Source organism: Pseudopodoces humilis, chromosome 18 (genome assembly GCF_049639895.1).
Source record: "Pseudopodoces humilis isolate 2021_Gansu_Grassland_sample_001 chromosome 18, ASM4963989v1, whole genome shotgun sequence".
NCBI lineage: Eukaryota > Metazoa > Chordata > Aves > Passeriformes > Paridae > Pseudopodoces > Pseudopodoces humilis.
The window spans coordinates 18,086,724-18,104,649 of NC_142217.1; the positions used below are offsets into that span (position 1 = coordinate 18,086,724).

Here is a 17,926-nt window from a genome sequence, read left to right on the forward strand (position 1 = left end):
AAAATAGATGAAGTAGTTTTGCAGGTTCAAGCCTGCAAAAAGTCAGACTCCCTATGTGGTATGTTGTGCCTATGAATAGGTCAATAGCTTAGTCATGTTTTCCTGTTGAAATATAGACCAGAAGTTAAGAAAGTTTACCTAATATACTATTAGTTAAAAATAATCCCCTATGAACCTCTTTCCAAACACGTTGATTAGAATACAGGGTTATTTTTTAACTTGTAACTAAGCTTCAAACTCCTTACAAAATAATTTAACATTCCATACTTACCTAAAAATTAAATAACCCAGAGCCCTTGTGCATAAAAAGACCTACAAACCTGCACCGAGACTGAGATTTGCTAAGCACCAAGTTACAGATGAACAGGACGCACTCAAGTATTCACAAGAAAATTTCTTTATACGAGGTATTACAACTCCGTGGGATTACTGGGGGGGTTTATTTCATCTTGACTGCTCTCATCAGTGCTTTCACTGCTTTCAGTGGCATCATCTGGATTGCTCATGTTGTCCTCCTCAGAGTCTTCCTTGCTTTGTGCTAGACTGGAAACATTTTTCAAAATTTTAAGAGCAAAATAACTCATAGTAAGTAGAACTAGTATATAAATTAAATTTCATTACCCAGAGGAATTGACTGGCCTGTTGGGATTAGAAAATTCTTTTTCTAAGTCAACGTCAAATGGATCTGGAAAAAGAAGGAAAAACTGCAGAAGGTGAAAAAAGCATTTTCTTACAGTGTGAGCCCCTGGCCTAGTTTACAGGGCTTAATCACCCTGAAAGGAAAATGTTAATTAGGATAATCTCTTCATACGTTCTTGATTATTTGCCTTTCTTTGCGCCTTCTTGAATGAGACCAAGCACTCACCTGTGAATACAGCATGAAATACTGGGATAACAATAAATTACTGGAAGAGTTTGGGAATAAACTACTTATGAATTATTTTGATTATGGGTCTCATTTTAAACATCTTTATTGAGGACTGTATGTCTATAACTAACTTGCTGTCTGACTGTATGCCTATATTTCTCTTACAGTTAATTCTCAATTCCTAGTCTTTTTACTCATAATCTGCTTTTAACATCTGTATATAAAACAAGGAAGCATCGTATTTTGCTCCCAAGTTTTCCAGTTGGGTTAGTTGAATAGGGGTAAACTGCTTCACAGTTCAGCCCTGAATACACTACTCTCTGCATTAAATTGCTTCAGTCATTTTCACCTATTTTACTTGGGGGAAAAAAGGTCAAACAGGCACACTTAGCACAGGATAAAAACAGAACAGCACATATCAGCAAAGCACTTACCTCCCACCTTGCTAATTATTTTCATGAGATTTAAGGAAAAGACTGTGAAGAAACTAGTAAGAAAAAGGGTATGTGTAGTGTTTCTGTGTTTTTCTCTTACCTACTTCTTCGCCTTTTTTTTCTTGGACACAGGCTAGAAAGTCCTTCTCAATGCTTAGCACATCGTCCTGGCAATGACAGGCTGCGTATTTTTCCAAGAGATTTTTGTTCAGGTCAATAAATGTCTTACCCCATTTAAATTTCCTTAGAAGAATGGTGGCTAGATCTGGGAATCCTGAAACAAAATAAATTATCAGTTTTCTTCTTTAGTGTGAGATTTCACTCAGCTTACGTGTTTCTAGTTCAGTATGTGCATACATGTCAATTCAATAGAAAGATGTTTGCCAGTGTTTCATTCAGTGTAAGGGGATTAAAACTTTTGGAAAGACTGCAAATATTTTCAAATTTCAGTTTAACTTGAAACATGGAACTGAATCCAAGAATAGTTCATAGCCTTTTAGCAAGTGTTACATAAAAATAATTTGTACGGGTAATGAATGATTCAAGCTCTAGAGCCCACAGCCCCTTAGTACAAGACCAGTTGTACATACAGTATTTTCACAAGACAAGATTTGTCTGCAGTATGGTAGAGCATTTCTCTTACCAAAGTTCTGTGTCTGCAAACCATTACAACAAGAGGGGGGGCAGCTTCTTTTGTTCTTACCCAGACCTTGCCCTATAAGCCCGGCAAAGGTGCCTAAGGATTGATTCATGCTCTGTCTTCTAACATTACGCACCATCCAGACAGAATGAGAATTATCAGTTTGTGTCCTGTTTTGTAGCTAACATGAATCCTCCACAGCTACCTCAGTGCCACTGATACACATACTTGGAAGAAAACTAGACAATCTGATCCCAAAGTTAAGAAAGTGATGACCTGTGTGACAGCATTTATTTTGTCGTAAACCATCTCTTCTGATTTATTAAGGATGTAGGAATTGCTAGCAACATACTTCACATCAGACAAACTGAACCTACCGACAATGCAAAATGCTGCAGCGAAAGCTTCCACACAGGACAGCTTGCACGGCCGACCATAGTTAACAGGATTTGCAGCCACTAAGTAAGGCAGCAATCGCAGATGACTCCCCCTCATTCTCTTAAAGGGAGTTTCTTCTAATTTGGCCCATGAGCAATCTATGACTGCAATCCCACTCTGAGCAATGACACGCCTGAAAAAAAGAAAGTCACGGTATTTGAAAAATTGTCACCATTATACTGATGAAGTGAGAATTCCAACTGCCACTTTATACTAGCAACAAACTTGCATGTAACCCCTGTTTCTCAATCAAAACCCACAGGCTTTACAAGGGCCTATAATAGCGATGTAATGAGAAAGAATAGTAGCATGGTTTTCCTCCAAATATGCAAATGGCAAAAAAAGGTTTATCCGTATATTTCAAAATGAAAAGTGAATAATGCTAGGTTTAAAAATGTGACAGAGGAGTGTGATTAATAGTAACATTCAATCAAACCTTAAAGTACATAAAAGTTCTGATTTAGGTTCTCGGCTAGCTTATCTCTGCTTCTAGAGACAAATCTTTTCTCTGAGTAAGTATATCTTTGTAAAAATTCTGCAGGCACATGCGAAGAAAATTCTCATTTCCCGAAAAGTCTTCTGGTCAATACATTGTGTTGTCTAACCAAAGAACTTAAATATGGCATGATAAAAGACACAGTAGCTACAGACCCATGTTCTGAAGAAATTAACCTACAAAACGTGCACCTTGATTTTTCAGTGAGATCTACAGATGATTTTCTCATCTGATACCAGCTGTGTAAAAATGTTACGCTGATTTAATAAAACGGCTGTTTCTCGTGTTCATGCATCAGAGTAACGTACTAAGAAGGTCAATTTTATTCCGTGTGAGTTTTGGCCATGAGGCAGTGGTTCAAATGCTCTCCCTAATACAGCATCAGGACGGTACTTGAACCAAATGCTTTCCCCCACAGTCGGCGCCTCCCCGCCTTCCCCCGCCGCCCCGGTTTTGCCAACAGGCGCCGGGGCCCCCCACCTGTCAGCGGGAGAGACGTACTCCGTGGCCAGCGGACTCAGGACGACGCCCGGGAATCTCTGGCGGAGGCGCAGTGTTCGCAGCAACCCCTTCCGCGCTAGTTTTCTCCCGGTGCATTTCTTGGGATCGCAGTGTCCGAGCTCCCACATGGCAAGGGGGCAGGGGAATCTGGCCTCCCGAGCGTCCCCATCCGCGGCCCTCTCGCTCTCCAGGCAAGCTGAAAACAGCAGGTGTACATCAATGCCCAGCGGCGACGCGGCGCTGCCCGGCAGAACCCGCCTGTCCCTGCCCGCGTCCCGTGGCGCCTCACGCACCTCTCAGCGCGGCCTCCGCTTCCGCCGCGAAAGTCTCGGGGCTGCGAGCCCCGCGCCGGCCCCCGCGCCGGCCGCGTTCCATGGCCGCGCTCGGCGGAGACTCCGCCCCGCGGCGTCGCGCGCTTCCGCTTCCCGCGGAACAGGTGATGGCGGCCCGGCTGCTGCTGGCGGCGCTGAGCGCGGCGCTGGGTAGGTGCGGGGGCCGCGGCGGGGATGGGTGCGCCAGCGGCTTGGTCCATCCGCCGCGCCCAACTGCTCTCTCCTAATAGGTCTCTTCGCCTCGGCGGGGAAGATGAAGATCGTGGAGGAGCCGAATACGTTCGGGTACGTGGCCGCCTGCTCGCCGTGTCGTCCCGCGATCCGCCCGCCCTCGGCGGGTTCGGGTCTCTGTGCCGTTGTGCCCGCTCCAGCCCGTTCCTTCCTCCGGGAATGGGGCGCCGAGCCGGGCCGCTGCCGCAGACCCCTCTGTTGGCCCGCGGGCAGCGGCTGTCGGTGTTGAAACACACAGGTAGGGGAGGATGTAGGCACGGCCAGATGCATAACTCAGCCTTAAACGTTTGATTTTCCTTCTTTTGAAAGGTTGAATAACCCATTCTTGCCTCAAACAAATAGGCTACAGCCAAAGATGTCCCCGTCTGCAGTATCAGGTATATGCAACCGTTACTTTTTTTTTTTTTTTTTTTTTTTTTTTTCCTCCAGTTTTCATCATTTAGCAGCACTTGTTTGCAGGGCAGATAGTCTATTTCTACTTTACACACACAGAACCAAATTTTGCGTGAGATTTTATAGGCATCCTGGAAAATAAGCACCTAGATTAATTTCAGTGGTGGTTCCAGGTCCCAGTGCTGTTAGGGCTGTTTTTGTGACAGAACTATCCATGTGTTTTATTCTGTGCTTTCCTAGCCTGTCACAGATTTTGATTTTATTCCACAGTAAATACTCTTTTCTTCTTGACACAGTCCTCAGTGTCATTGAGATTATCATATAAAAGTCGTCCCATCATCTGGTAGTGCTTAATACCCAAAAATAGTTTAAAAAAAAGTCCTAAAAGTACTCTTGGAACCAGTCAGAGGGGCTCAGTTTCACACACAGCCTAGATGTTGCAACATAAATACACCACTTATGCAAAATAAACAGGAATGTAAAAAATTCTAGGCCATCTATAGAGGGGAGCAGATAAACACTGTAGGCAAAGACTAAACAAAAGGGAGTGAATCTTTTCTCTCTGCTAACCTTAGGCACAGACTTAAACCTTGTTCAGATTCAAGAAAGGCATTTTGGTATGACGACACTGAATGTGATTATGCTTAATGTTTTCTTTCATGTTTTATAAACTCATAACAAGTGTATAATGTGTATAAGTGCATGTGAAACGTGAAATAGAAATGGGATTAGTCATAAGATGCAGGATGGAAAGATGCCAAATGTAGCAGGAAAAAAGGACAGAACACCAGAAATCCCTTTTTCTATGTTGTAGGATCTTACATGTAGCCAAAAATTGGAAGTTTATATGGAATGCGAACCTAGGGCATGGAACCTTGCCTTGCACAAGTACTTCTTTAGCATGAAAACCGTACTTGTTCTTTTCTTCTACAAAACAGTTGGCGTAATAGTTCTGGTAATTTCTACAGCATCTGCCCTGGAAAGGGAGACACGAATTTCATGCGTTTCTCACATTTGCTTCTTTTCATCTGCGGGGAGAGCATCCTAATCACCGGGGCACAGATTTCATGTAGTAGAGGAGCAAACCCTTTGGCCTAGCCCATCTCTAGAATGAAATGCAAGATCATACAGTCAGAAGAATACTTGGGAAAGAGAACCTGCCTGTATCCCAGTGGTTAAAGCATTATGGAGGGCATGATTCTGATAGTCTGACCTTTGTAAGATTGCTTGTCTAGATACCTGGAAAAAGTACCCTCACAATCCTGACAGTGGGGAAATAGAATCCAGGATGGGGTTTTACTTTATATGCTTTGTAATCTCCTTTCTTCTTTCCTCATAAATATTTAGTAATTCCAAGGAAAATTTCCTTACACAAGAGATACTGAAATACTCCTCTAGCATTCAGAACTTTTCACCCTTTTTTTAATGAAAAGTTACCTATCTTGGATTCCTTTAACAGCAAGCCTTGTAATCAATAATACAAGAATAGAATTGCAACTGCTAACCTGTCTGACGGCAAAAAGTTTATCTTGTTAAATATTACCTGGAGCAGACTGTGAAGGCAAACAGTGAAAAGGATTATCCAGTTAGAGAATCCCAGTGAACCTTAACTATGCAGCACTGTCAATATTTTGAACAAGTGGGCTTTACTAGTATAAACTTGCAGAGTTTAGATGAATTTGGAGACAGCTGCCAAGCAAGAGTTTCAGTGATTTCAGTGTTAGATTGTGGCAGGATCTGCACTGATGATTCCTATTATGGACCCGGCCTCCAAATGTTAATTTTTTACACAGGCTTCTCATTTTTGTTGTTGAAAGAGGCTTATCTATCTCACTGGGTAGTGAGAATGAAAAACGTTAAAGATCATGACGCAAACCAGTATAGTGCTAGTGAGAACTTACAGTAATTCTTATGGAAGATAAAAATTTCCTTATGTACAGCAGGAAACTAAATTTGTCACATACTCCTTGCACTTTTGTCACCACAGTAGCTTGCTTAAATTTAACCAAAACATTATTTTTCCTTTATGTCATGTTGTGATGTTTTTAGGCCCTGCACATCTCTTTAGGCTTGCTGGCAAGTGTTTCAGTTTTATGGAATCCACGTGAGTAATGGATTTGGATATTTGTTTATATACTTACTAGGAATTAAATAGATTTTTTTTATTCCAGTCTGAAACCTTTCTTATTTTCTGTTTCTTTTCTCTCATTTTAAGGTACAAGTATGAGTTCTGTCCATTCCATAATGTCACTCAGCATGAGCAGACTTTTCGATGGAATGCCTATAGTGGGATTTTAGGGTGAGGCATTTAGACCTTTTACGTTTTAGCTATGTTGTCAGCAGGCCATTTCATAGATTGCAAAAAGGAGACAGTTTTAAAAATAAGATTCTTCCATTGGTCAGCTTATGTCATGTTAGTTCCCAAGGCGTTATACGTAAAAATATTCTGTCTTGAAAAATTCAGATTAGTTTTTTGTTGATTAATACTAACCTCGTCTTTTAGCTGGAGACTGATTAATAACCAATGACAACTGCAAGTATGATATGTTCATGTGAGAAATTCAATAGTGTCTAAATACAGCTTATATTAGCACAGATTTCATGTCCAGTAACTATTTGCAGTTTTAGTTAAATACAAAAATTACAAAATTAAAAGAGTGCTTCATGCCTAATGGTTGTTAAACATAATGTACACCCCAAAAAAAGTATCCCAAAGTTGTTAAAGACCCTGGATCATAATATTGCCAAATCATAATACCTAAAATAAATCTAAGTATAAATCAGACCATTGCTTTTCTATATATTTTGTATATAGATGCCTCTTTTTTTTCCTATGTGCAAAATGGTAAGCCAGTATGTGAGGAAACTGGTACATCACCATGCTGAGGGTATCATTTGCTTTAGGACTAGCAGAAGTAGACAGCTACCAGTAGTTTCTGTAGATGCTTCCACCAGCACTAAAAATCCTGCAATCAAACTGAGTTGCATATGGTACTTAGCCTCATGGAATTTGTTGTGGGATCGATCTATAAACTGTACGTTACTGGACTTAAACACAGATTTCTAAGTGCAAATAGTTTGCAAACTGAAATTTTATCCAAAACTCTGCTCTCAAAAAGTGCTATTGAAGTGCCCTATATGGCATCCTGGATAACAAACTACACTGCTTCCAAGGTGTTGGCTATAGGAAATGGAAATACTAAGACAACAAAAATGAAGTACATACACTTAAATTGAACATGGTATTAAGGGTATTGTTGGTCTTCTTCCTGAGGGTTCACATTTTTCTGCCCAGTAACTTAAAACAAAATCGTGTCCTCTTTTTTTCAGAATCTGGCATGAATGGGAAATTGACAACAACACATTTATTGGAATGTGGATGAGGGAAGGAGACTCCTGTGAAACCAAGAGCAGACAGACAAAGGTATAATAGCGGTAGACTATGCTAATTCAGACAGCATGATTCTGCATACACTTGGAAGACTACAAACTGAAACATTCCTACCCTGAAGAAGTCATAATTTAAGCTGTGATAGAAAACAGAAAGATGAATTCCTGCAGAAACTGTGTGAATGACTGGAGGAGGAAAGCTAGAATCAGGATAAAATTTAGAAGACATTTACTTAGGTTTTCTTGTCTGTTACTTACAACTCTTTTTCCTTGATAGAGTGGTATAATTACTACTGTAGAAATACAATACAGTGCTTTGTAATTAGTGTCAGGCAAAATAAAGAAAAAGAGCTCTTTGTTGAAATCAAGATGCCAGCCTATTAAAAACATCCAGGAAAAAGGAGGGAAATTAATTAGGCAGGTAACAATAGCATCCTGAGAAGCTAAGCATGGTGTTAGAGCAAGCACTAGGGGCATTTCAAGCAGGACTTTGAAGTGATGGAGCATGTTTGAAGAAGGGCACTGGAGCTGTGGAAGGGTCTGGAGCACAAGCCTGATGAGTAGTGCCTGTCAACCAGCATCCCCAGGTCTTTTTCCACCAGGCAGCTTTCCAGCTATTCTTACCCAAGCTTGGAGCAGTGCATGGGGTTGTCATGAGCCAGGTGCAGTGCTTTGCCTTGTTGAATCTCTTGTGATTAGCTGCCAACTTGGCTGCCATATCCTGGCCAAGGTGAAAACGTTATACTCTAATGGAGGTGCCTGCTTAATATCTTTATTTCCCATAGAAGCTGCAGAAGGAAATTATATTCCTGTATGATCTTTGGTATTGTGATTTAAATCTTACACTAGTATTTCATTTTGAAGACAGAAAATATTGGTGCTGCAAATCTAAAGGTGAAAACAATTCTCTGCAGTCTGGATGTGTCTTGTATTCTTAAGTTAGCACATTAGTCAGAAATAAAATTTAAGAAAACCGTGCTTATGTTAGATGAGATTCTAAAGGGTGTCCTATTCACCATCCTTTTTACTGTCATTATTGCTGGAAATAGGGTGCTTAGTAGTCCAAGGAACAGTGGTTGGTGGGGAGAATAATTTCCCGTTAAAGAAAACAATTTTCACATTTGATAAAATAAATGGATAATGTCCTTGTTACGATGTTTTTTCTGTCGGAAGAAAAAAAAAAGGCGCTGGAAGCTTTGACATGACAGTATGTAGAGCAATGCATCTACTGGTATTGGAACACAGCAGATTGAACATCAGTGATGGTATTGTTTCACATAGACTTTTTTGCTCATCTTTGTTTTTACTGATGTTTAGGTTCATCTTGTTTGTGGAAAGAGCAATAAATTGGCTTATGTGTCTGAGCCAAGTACTTGTGTTTACTCTCTGACATTTGAGACTCCTCTTGTGTGCCATCCCCACTCACTTTTAGGTAAGATTTAAAAAATACTTTGTGGAACAGCTGGCATATTACGCTATCCTCAGAATGTCCATTTCTAGGTTGAGTTAGTACCTTAATATAAATTGGTATGAAATGTTAACATATAATATGAAGTGTTTTTTAAATCCCAGTCAATATAACACACAGGTATTTTTCAAATAAATTGTCACTGCTAGTGTAGACCCAGTGAATGTTTTTTGGCTTTTTTTTTTCTTTTCTCAAACGGTAGGAATAAGCCCTGTCATATCTGCCCATTTACTTACATTACAAAAAAGCTCAGTTGGAGTTACACTGAGCAAAGGAATACGAGGCCTTGTATCTCGAAACAAGAAAAATTTCTAGTCATTCTCCAGACACTTTAAATGTGTGAAGCACAATTTAAGTGTAAGGCAAGCTCTTGAAAGCAGTAGAGACTGTGTACTGTATAGAAATACTGAGTTCTTAGAACAGATATTCTTGCATGATACTAGAGGAGGAATTAACTAAGGCAGGACAGTGCTCTTGATGTTTATATGGTTTTACTTCCATTTTTCAGTTTATCCAACTCTGTCTGAAGCACTGCAAAGGAAGTGGGATGAAGCAGAGCAGCTTCTGTACGATGGACTAATAACTGACCAGGTTTATTAGTTTTTGCCAACTCTATTTGATAAAAACGTTACTGTCAAATAGCCAAACTTGGCTTCTGTAGTTTCTCCTTTCGGAGTAGGTGCATTTATTCTGCAGTTGGCAAATAGTAATTTTCATGTTCTGTAACTACTATATGAACTGGTAATGAAGCTTGAGGACTTGGAACGGCCAGTACAAATTGCAAGCAGAGATAAGAGTTGAATAGATTGATCTATGACATTTTGGAAACTTTCTTTTTTAGGGTTACAAAAAAATTCTGAAAGAGATTTTTGAGGAAGCAGGACTTCTAAAAGCAACAGAAGAAAATGAAGTTGAAAAACATAGTAAGAAAATAACTCTGGAATTTGAAACAGTGGAAAAATGCAGTAAGGTATAGAGCATAATATTTACAATGTGGAATTGCCACCTTTTTAATGTATGACAATATCAGTGGGATAGCATTATGTAAACTCCCTTGGTATTCAGCTGAATCTCTTCATGGGGTTATCTTTTCTGGTTTCCATATGTAACAGCCTGCATATAGTGTGATTTGGTATTTTTATTATAGCCCCTAAGTCAAAAACAAACCAGCAAAAATGAATGCCCAGTAAGAAGATGGGGGTTATGAAGGAATTAGTGTATGCGCTTGGGTTATGTACCTTGTAGGTACTCCTGGGGAATATCAGTTGGGAGACAGGATGGAATTACTAGTGAAGGTAAATGTGTAAGCAACCTCGAGAATGTTGACAGTTCTCTCTCTGGATAATTACCCAGACTTGTGTAAGAATGTATTGGCTGTTGCACAAGCAATAGGCAGAATGGCTGTATTTATTTTTGAATGACTCTTGTGTATGTCAACAGTTCTTCTGCAACAGAACTGGAATGGAGAAAATAGAGGTAGAAGGTGTGCTCGGCCTAAAAGAGTGCAACCTGACTGTCAGAAAAAGAGCATGGAAAGGAGTTCATTCATTATAATTCAGAGTAGCAGTTGCTGTTGTCTTTTTATTTGAAAAATGTAGCAAAGACAAAACACCATGTAGTAATTCATGAATATAACCAAATAAAACCATGGCTAAGCTGAATATACTTTAATATAAAGATCACCATTTTGATCTCATAGGAGCTAGAACAGTTATGTGTTTTTTTTTTTTCACTCATTAACAATACAGTATTTAATAATTTCTACTTTTTCTGGCTTCATCATAGCTTAATTGACATAAATTGGCTGGTTTGGTAATCAAAGAATCTTAAATACTTATTCTTTTGCTCTATCTTTATTTATGTAAACACCAAAACACACACAAAAAAAAAAATAAAATAGGGGCTTCTCTGAGATTTCAGGTATGTGCTTTGAGTCTCAAAAGAACTCAGCAATCCCTGTCTGTTAGTTAACAGAAATTGCTGAGAAGCAAGAACATGAAGTTGCTAGGTCAAGAGTTGAGAAGCTGACAAATTTCCAGACTGCAGAATTATGATAATTATAAAATAAGGGTAGTCCTGAAGCAAACTTAAGATTTTGTTCTACGATAAAATGCTAGTTGCAGGACAGATTTGAAATAGTTCCAGAAAACATTCCTAAATTTTACTCTTGGACTTGAAAAAAGCTGGCTCCTCTTTTGGCAACTCAGACATGTATCTTTTTCTAAAATTTGGTCTGTGTTCTTGGAACAAGCATTTTAAGATCCTTAAAGTCAAAAGGTGTAACAGCTGTGCACGGAGGCATTTTTTTCTTAAAAGGTTCCAATTTAGGTACATATTTGAAAAGTGGGAGAACTATTTTTAATGTGTTTTCTTTCTTAGGAATACAAGCAACTTTCTGAAGAAATAAAGAAACTTAGAGTTTTATTAGGTCAGCATGGTATTGCATACAAAGGAAATTCTGGTGAGATTTTTTGGTATCATTCTTTTCCATTGTTGTCAGCTCAGAATGTTAGTACCCCAATGTTGTTTTCAATTACAGCAACAGTTAAATAATCTGGCATAAAATATGACGGTAAAATTCACTAGACAAAGTTTTAGATAAGTACTTAGGTTTTGATTCCTGTGCACAAGGACTTACTTTGTCCTCAAAAAATCTGTTGATGACTTGAAATTCTAGCTTTATAGAAAAATTTTGACAGCCGTTGTAACTGAAGCTTGTCTACAGTCCTTAAGGTGCCAACTTAAAAGGAAATCTATATCACATCATTAATAGCACAAATGTGTCTTTTAAGTAACTCCACTTTCTGTATTTTAACCATGAGGCCTGATTTCTTTCGTAACACTTGAAGTTTTATCTATATCTTTTTGGATTAGTTTTTCCCCTTTTTGAAGTTGCCTGGTTTTTTTTCCCCTCTCTTTGATTTCTGTTAGGTAAGTACCGTATCACATGCAGTTTTTAGAAGGAGAGACTGGTGCTACCCATGAAGGGGCACGGCTTATCTGGATTAATTCCAGACAAGTTGTTTCTTTTTTTTCTTTTTTTTTTCTTTTTTTTTTTTCTTTTTTTTTTTTTTTTGGAGGGGTTTGTAGGTTGGTTTTCTGTTTGTTTGTTTGTTTTCCTGCATTCCTTCCAGACCATCAAGCCCTTTATTACATGAACTATTTGTCAAAGGAGAATTTAATGTCCGGGCATACGTGTATAGTCATAAATACATATATCTTTTATTTTACAGGTTGTATGTTCAGAATTGGCATTTTAACAAAACAAAGAACCTTTGACCTAATTAAATTAGCTTAAAAGTAGTGACACAGTTAATGTTTTCTTTTTGATTTGAAAAATTTTTCTAGGAAAAAACCTCATATAAAAATTTCGTAGAACATGTCTGCACATTTAAACCATTAAGAATGTAATTTGCACAGTATTTCTGCCTGTTTGGTTGTTCTTCCATTATTGCATAGTTCTTTTAATTATTGCACATTAGCAGTGTATAATCAAAAGCAGAATTCAGTTTAATCTAGATGATTTATTTCAAAATTATTTCGTGAGTTCTGTGACAAAAATGTTTTGCTATTTAAAAGCCAAAATAACTGTTGTCTTATTAAAAAACTAAATTTTACAGCTGGAAATACCGGTGTTGAGTATGTAAGTCACCAACTGGCATCTGCATCGATGGCATCAGTTCTTAATGGGTCAAAGGATGATAAGCATCTGCATGGCAATACAAGAATTTGGAATTACACTGTATGAAGAAACTTGGGTGGTACAGAATATAAATTAAATTCAACGTGTATTATGCAAAAAAGATGATTTACCTTCTTGTGAGTATTCTTGACTTTTTCAATTTCTGCCCTAAAACAGTGCAGTGGAGTGAGGGCACGCCATTATGAGAATAGCTGGCTAGTTTCTGCCAACATTTGTAACACTGATTTGCTAAGACCAGTATTTGGCACGAATTTACAGATTCTGTGTGTCTAGTCCCAGCTTTTGCTATTTTCATTGATCAAGTGTGGTAGAAGTTGGAGTAAATACAAGCCAGCTCAAGACTAATGCTGAAAGATGTCGTAATAAAGGTCCTAAATACAATACTAGGGACATATTATTTCATCTATATGCTAAAAAGTTTTCTGGGCACAGTTTAGCAGAAAAATAAACGTTTTCTGCCACAGCAGTGCAGAGCACAGCAGTCCACCCACTCACGTTCAAAGGCTGATGCCGTCTTTGGTTGTCAGGTTAAAAGAAGTTGGTCACAATCTAACAGAAAGGTGCAGTGAAATGTAACTGAATTGTTACAGAAGCATGAAGGTGTGTTGAAGGAATACCTGGCAATTCTTTGTGCGTAATACGGAGTAAAATGGACTCGTCCTACACAAACTGTGGAAGCATCACTGTAGCAGTCGCTGAACGCCACGCACGCCTTCTGTGGTCACTGTGCCACCTCCTGTTGTGCGGTTCGCGACCCCCCCAGCCCAGGGGGCTTTCGGCCTTGCCCTCACGGCGGCAGCCGCGTCGAGCCGCGGCCCAGGCCGCGGGAACCCTCGCACTTCCGCTCCCGCTCACGGAAGGCGCGGGATGATTGGGGCGCTGCGGCGCTGGCGGAGGAGAGGGCCGGGAGGCCGGGGCGCCGGACCGCCGGACCGTGACCGCTGCCGGTACTGTCGGAGCCTGGGGCGGGGACGGACCGTGACCGCTGCCGGTGAGGACGGGGGCCGGGACGCTACGTGAGCGCTTTGCGCCGCTCAAGCCTGTGTGTCTTCGCAGGGCGCGGCGAGCCCCATGTCTGCCCGGGCCTCGGCGGGACCCGGAGGATGCGGCGGGCGCGGATCTGGAGGGCGAGGGGCACATTCCCTTCTCCAGCAGCAAGGCCAGTCCGCGGCTTTGGAGCGTTAGCCGGTCGATGTGGAGCAACCACGACAGGCCCTTGGTGAAGGTGCTGCCTCTTAGTGTGCTGGGCACGGGCCTCTTACTATGGTGTGTGTTCAGAGAAAAAACGGAGATCGACAAGCGACTGGAAGCAGTTATTTCCGGCGAGATTGTGGACTCAGATACAGCCCAAGAAAGCAATGCTCCCCATCAGCTTCTGAAAGAGAGCTGAGGACGGGAATGCGGCTGCCGTGAGGGAGCTGACAAAAGTTGATGGTATTCACCGGGTTAAAAGTTGTACTGACAGTGTAATGAAAAAATCCCGGTTTTCTAGCTTTTCGGCAGCTTTATCTTGCAACCTTGATTTCTTCATGCTGCTTTCTGTGCTGGTCTTGCCATAGTAATTTACATTGCTAGGAGAAAGTGTAGTTTCTGGATTGCATCCCTGGTAAGGGATGAACAGGATGTATTGCAAACCAGCTTGAATTTGAATATTAGTTTTATACAACCCATCATTTTTCCATGGAACATTTTTCTTAGCGGATTGTTGTATTAAAAGATACCAAATGTGGATGTCTGTGAAATTGCTCCAAAAGGTGACTCTCATTTGACATTTTGGTGGTTATAGAATATGTTCATTTTATATTGAAGACAGCTGTAAAAGAATGATTCATTACTATGCAATTGTGTTCTGAATTTTTTCTTTTTGTGCATAATTCTGCTCATTAATGTAGAAATTACCTTCAAGGGTGCATGCTTTGTAAACTAGAGTTTTCTAGACATGGTTGATTTAGGGGGTCGATACTGGCAGGAGAGTATTTTGCCCAGAATCTGAATGTTTGGCTTGTGTTATGTTGGGGAGGTTTAATTGAACAATACAGTACCTAGGCTTTTTGTAAAGATTCATAGATACTCAAGCTTGCACCCTCTGGAGACTTTGCTTGGAGAAGAGGAATGTAAAATACTAACACGACTTAGTTCCCTTCAAAATTAGAGGCTTGTTTTTAAGTTTTCAAATGTAAAAGTGGAAAATTGGATTTATGCTGTTAAAATCCCTAATTAAAACCCCAACACCGATGAAGATGATGGTAGCTATTAAGATAGGCTGAAGCTACCAGGAGAAAACAGGGGTAGGTAGCATCACATTTGTGTAATACCACTGACTAGTCTGAACAACATGCACTACTGTGGCTTTTGATTTTGCTGTGGAGGCCCTTAACCACATGATGCCAGACCTGATTTGGTACTGTCACAAGGTTTAATCATGGTATTCATCTTCTACGATAGTAGAATGTTGCAAGGGAGATGCCTGAGGGCATCCTGGTGAGTGAAAGAGTGATCCTAGAATTTTTTTTTATATACATATGTATATTGAAGCTCAGGTGTAATGCCTGTTGCTTCTGACTAGTTTTCTTGCACCGTATTCTATGAAAACAATGAGCTGCTTTAAGGAAATACAGAGCTGCACCTCTGCATGTGTTTATACCATTCATTCTGTGCCTTCTTTGGGGGTGAGGAGAAAAGGCTGAGGGGGATGGGGTGGATGGGGACTCAGGGGCTCTGATGTCATTTGGGGCACCCCAACGTCCCTAGGAGAGAGCCAGGCTGCGGTGGAGGAGCAGGTGAGGGGGAATTGAGGAGGGGTTATGCTGGGTGCCCTCCCCTAGATGGACCCAAAGCTGCCAGGAAATGCACAGGGAGGGCTGAGTGTAGAATACAAAAACCTGACAAGTTCTTTGTTTTTATAGGTATTGGCAAAGAATAGGAATTTATCTCTAAATTCCTTTGGGAAGAAATCCTCTCTGTCCCTTCTATTGTACACAGGAATGCAGGAAACTGACTAGAGAGGGGTAGTAGTTTTGAAAATAATGCCATAACGTTTTTATCTAGGAATGAATCAATCAAGTACCCTGAAACCATAAGCACAGATGCTGGGACTGAAGGGAACAGAAAGCGCTCTCTGCCAACTTTTGCCTCCCTTCTCTGCCTATCCCTGAAGTGTGCTGCAGCCCCAGACAAATGCTGGACTGAGAGCCAGGGGGAGGGGGAAGGTACCTGTTGGGCTTGAGGCCTCAAGTGTCCCCAAAGTTGGGCTCCCATTAGGGTGGGTAGGACAACTCCTAGATTGATGTGATGATGATAACTGATTTGTGGCCTTATCAACGGCCCCGGGCTGCAGTGAGAAGCAGGAGCAGCTTTTAGCCACTGGCAGTGGGAAGCTGAGGAGCTGGAACTGAGGAAGCAGAGCTGGAGCAGACAGAAACATGGTAGGGTTTAGGGTAAAACTGTTGTGGGGCTGGGATAAGGAATATGGAGCTGGGATGTGAACTGTGTGGCTGGAGCTGAAATCACCGTGAGGGCTGGGATAGGGCCTTGCAGAGCTGTTCCTGCAGTAAGGATGGTCAGGCTGGGGCTGGAATGTGGGTTCAAGAGCTAAGCTCAAACCACAGAGAGCTAGAGCTAAAACAGAGATCCTGCCTGGAGAACTAGAAAGCAGCACGATGTGGCACTGCTGGGAAGATGAGGAGGCAGAAGTGCAGCACAAGAGCTGGCAGTCAAATAAAGCTTGTGAGACTGAAGCTGAAATCACTGGGGCTGGGGTGGGGACTGCAGTGCTGCAGCTGCAAACGCTGTTCTGAGGGGATAGTGACTGTAGATGTGGGAAGCAACCATAGAATGGTACACAATGAGAAGGGCTGCAAATACAGTAAAGATTGCTTTGGGGTTGGGATGGGGTTGGAGTGGCATTTCTCGGCGTGGAGGTGAAACCTCAGAGCTGGAACCAAAACAAAGACCCTTTTGTCTCAACCTGGAGCAGCTTCACCTAGCGGAGCAGGGGAAAAGGAAGCAGATGTGGAGCTGGAAGAAGAGAGCTTGCAGTGAAATAAAGCTTGTGGGTCAAGAGCTGAAATCACTGGGGTAGGGCAAGGCATTCTAGGGCTGGAGCTGAAATCACTGTGGGGCTGGGATAGGGACTGATAATGGGATTGCCACTGTAGGATCTGTGTGCTGGAATCACTGTAGGCCTGTGATATGGATGTTGGGGCTGGGTCCTGTGACTGGAAATGGAACAAGATGGGTAGGGCCAAAAAAGGGGACTGTAACATTGGACCTAAACTGCTGGCAATGCCGGGATATCACCCGCGTCTGTGATAGCCACTGTAGTAGGGCTGGAAAGGAAATCACTGTGGGGTTGGGATATTGACTGTGGGGTGGGCTTATAGCCCCTAGGGCGGGAGCTGAAATGTTGCAGAGCTGGAGGCAAGAGGAAGATCCTGCCTCTTGAACCTGGAGAGTTTTCAGCCAGCAGACTTGGAGAAACACGCATCCAGAGCTGGAAGAAGGGAACTTGCAGTGAAATAAAGCTTGTGGGCCAAGAGCTGAAATCACTGGGGCAGGGAAGGGGTCACTAGGATTGGAGCTATAATCACTGTAGGGCTGGGATAGAGACATAGTGGGATTGACACGGCTGGGTGAGATAACTATGGTAGCATTCATATGCTGAAATCACTGTAGGTCAGTGATATTGATGTTTGGGCAGGGTCAAAGGGCTGAGGTCAAGGGCAAAAGCTCAGGGGTCAATGGTTAAAGTGAAAAGTCAGGGATTCAAACTTCAAGGGTCACATGTGAATGGTCAGGGTTCAAAGATCAAGAGTAAAGGGTCCAAGGTCCAATGTTATGGGTTAATTTTCCAAGGTTGTGTGGTCCAAAGTCAATTATCAGGGAAACAAACTTCAAAGAGCAGAAATCAAGAGTCAAAGGTCAAAATTCAGAGGTTAAGAGTAAAAGGTCAATGGTCAGGGTCAAAGGTGAAGGGTCACAAGTTGGAGGACAATGCCAGGGAGTTGCAGGGAAGAGGAGTATTTATAAACTT

General features: G+C 41.4%; 3 protein-coding genes across 6 annotated transcripts; 2 read left to right on the top strand and 1 right to left on the bottom strand.

Annotated features, from left to right (window-relative positions):
* Positions 1 to 381: 381 nt before the first annotated feature.
* Positions 382 to 3,799, bottom strand: TSR3 (TSR3 ribosome maturation factor). 3 transcript variants are annotated; one of them, XM_088063931.1, is made up of 6 exons: positions 3,671 to 3,799; positions 3,378 to 3,573; positions 2,320 to 2,513; positions 1,403 to 1,576; positions 622 to 685; positions 382 to 543 (listed from the first exon to the last, which is right to left on the bottom strand). In XM_088063931.1, exons 1-6 carry the CDS (start codon positions 3,750 to 3,752, stop codon positions 411 to 413), a joined length of 843 nt encoding a protein of 280 aa, XP_087920057.1. In that variant the 5' UTR covers positions 3,753 to 3,799; the 3' UTR covers positions 382 to 410. The 3 variants fall into 3 exon arrangements, with proteins under 3 accessions (XP_087920057.1, XP_014108135.2, XP_005523179.2); XM_014252660.2 differs by having other exon boundaries at positions 382 to 538; positions 3,357 to 3,573; XM_005523122.2 differs by having other exon boundaries at positions 3,357 to 3,573.
* Positions 3,751 to 12,994, top strand: GNPTG (N-acetylglucosamine-1-phosphate transferase subunit gamma). Of its 2 annotated transcripts, none has more exons than XM_005523119.2 (11): positions 3,751 to 3,859; positions 3,940 to 3,994; positions 4,250 to 4,317; positions 6,383 to 6,437; positions 6,549 to 6,632; positions 7,664 to 7,757; positions 9,041 to 9,155; positions 9,700 to 9,782; positions 10,033 to 10,161; positions 11,571 to 11,652; positions 12,812 to 12,994. In XM_005523119.2, the coding sequence occupies exons 1-11, from the start codon at positions 3,751 to 3,753 to the stop codon at positions 12,937 to 12,939; spliced, it is 1,002 nt and encodes a 333-aa protein (XP_005523176.2). In that variant the 3' UTR covers positions 12,940 to 12,994. The 2 variants fall into 2 exon arrangements, with proteins under 2 accessions (XP_005523176.2, XP_014108134.1); XM_014252659.2 differs by having other exon boundaries at positions 3,813 to 3,859; positions 3,963 to 3,994.
* A 137-nt stretch (positions 12,995 to 13,131) lies between these two features.
* Positions 13,132 to 14,736, top strand: UQCC4 (ubiquinol-cytochrome c reductase complex assembly factor 4). Its single transcript, XM_088063933.1, has 2 exons — positions 13,132 to 13,841; positions 13,951 to 14,736. Exons 1-2 carry the CDS (start codon positions 13,762 to 13,764, stop codon positions 14,282 to 14,284), a joined length of 414 nt encoding a protein of 137 aa, XP_087920059.1. The 5' UTR covers positions 13,132 to 13,761; the 3' UTR covers positions 14,285 to 14,736.
* Positions 14,737 to 17,926: the final 3,190 nt, after the last annotated feature.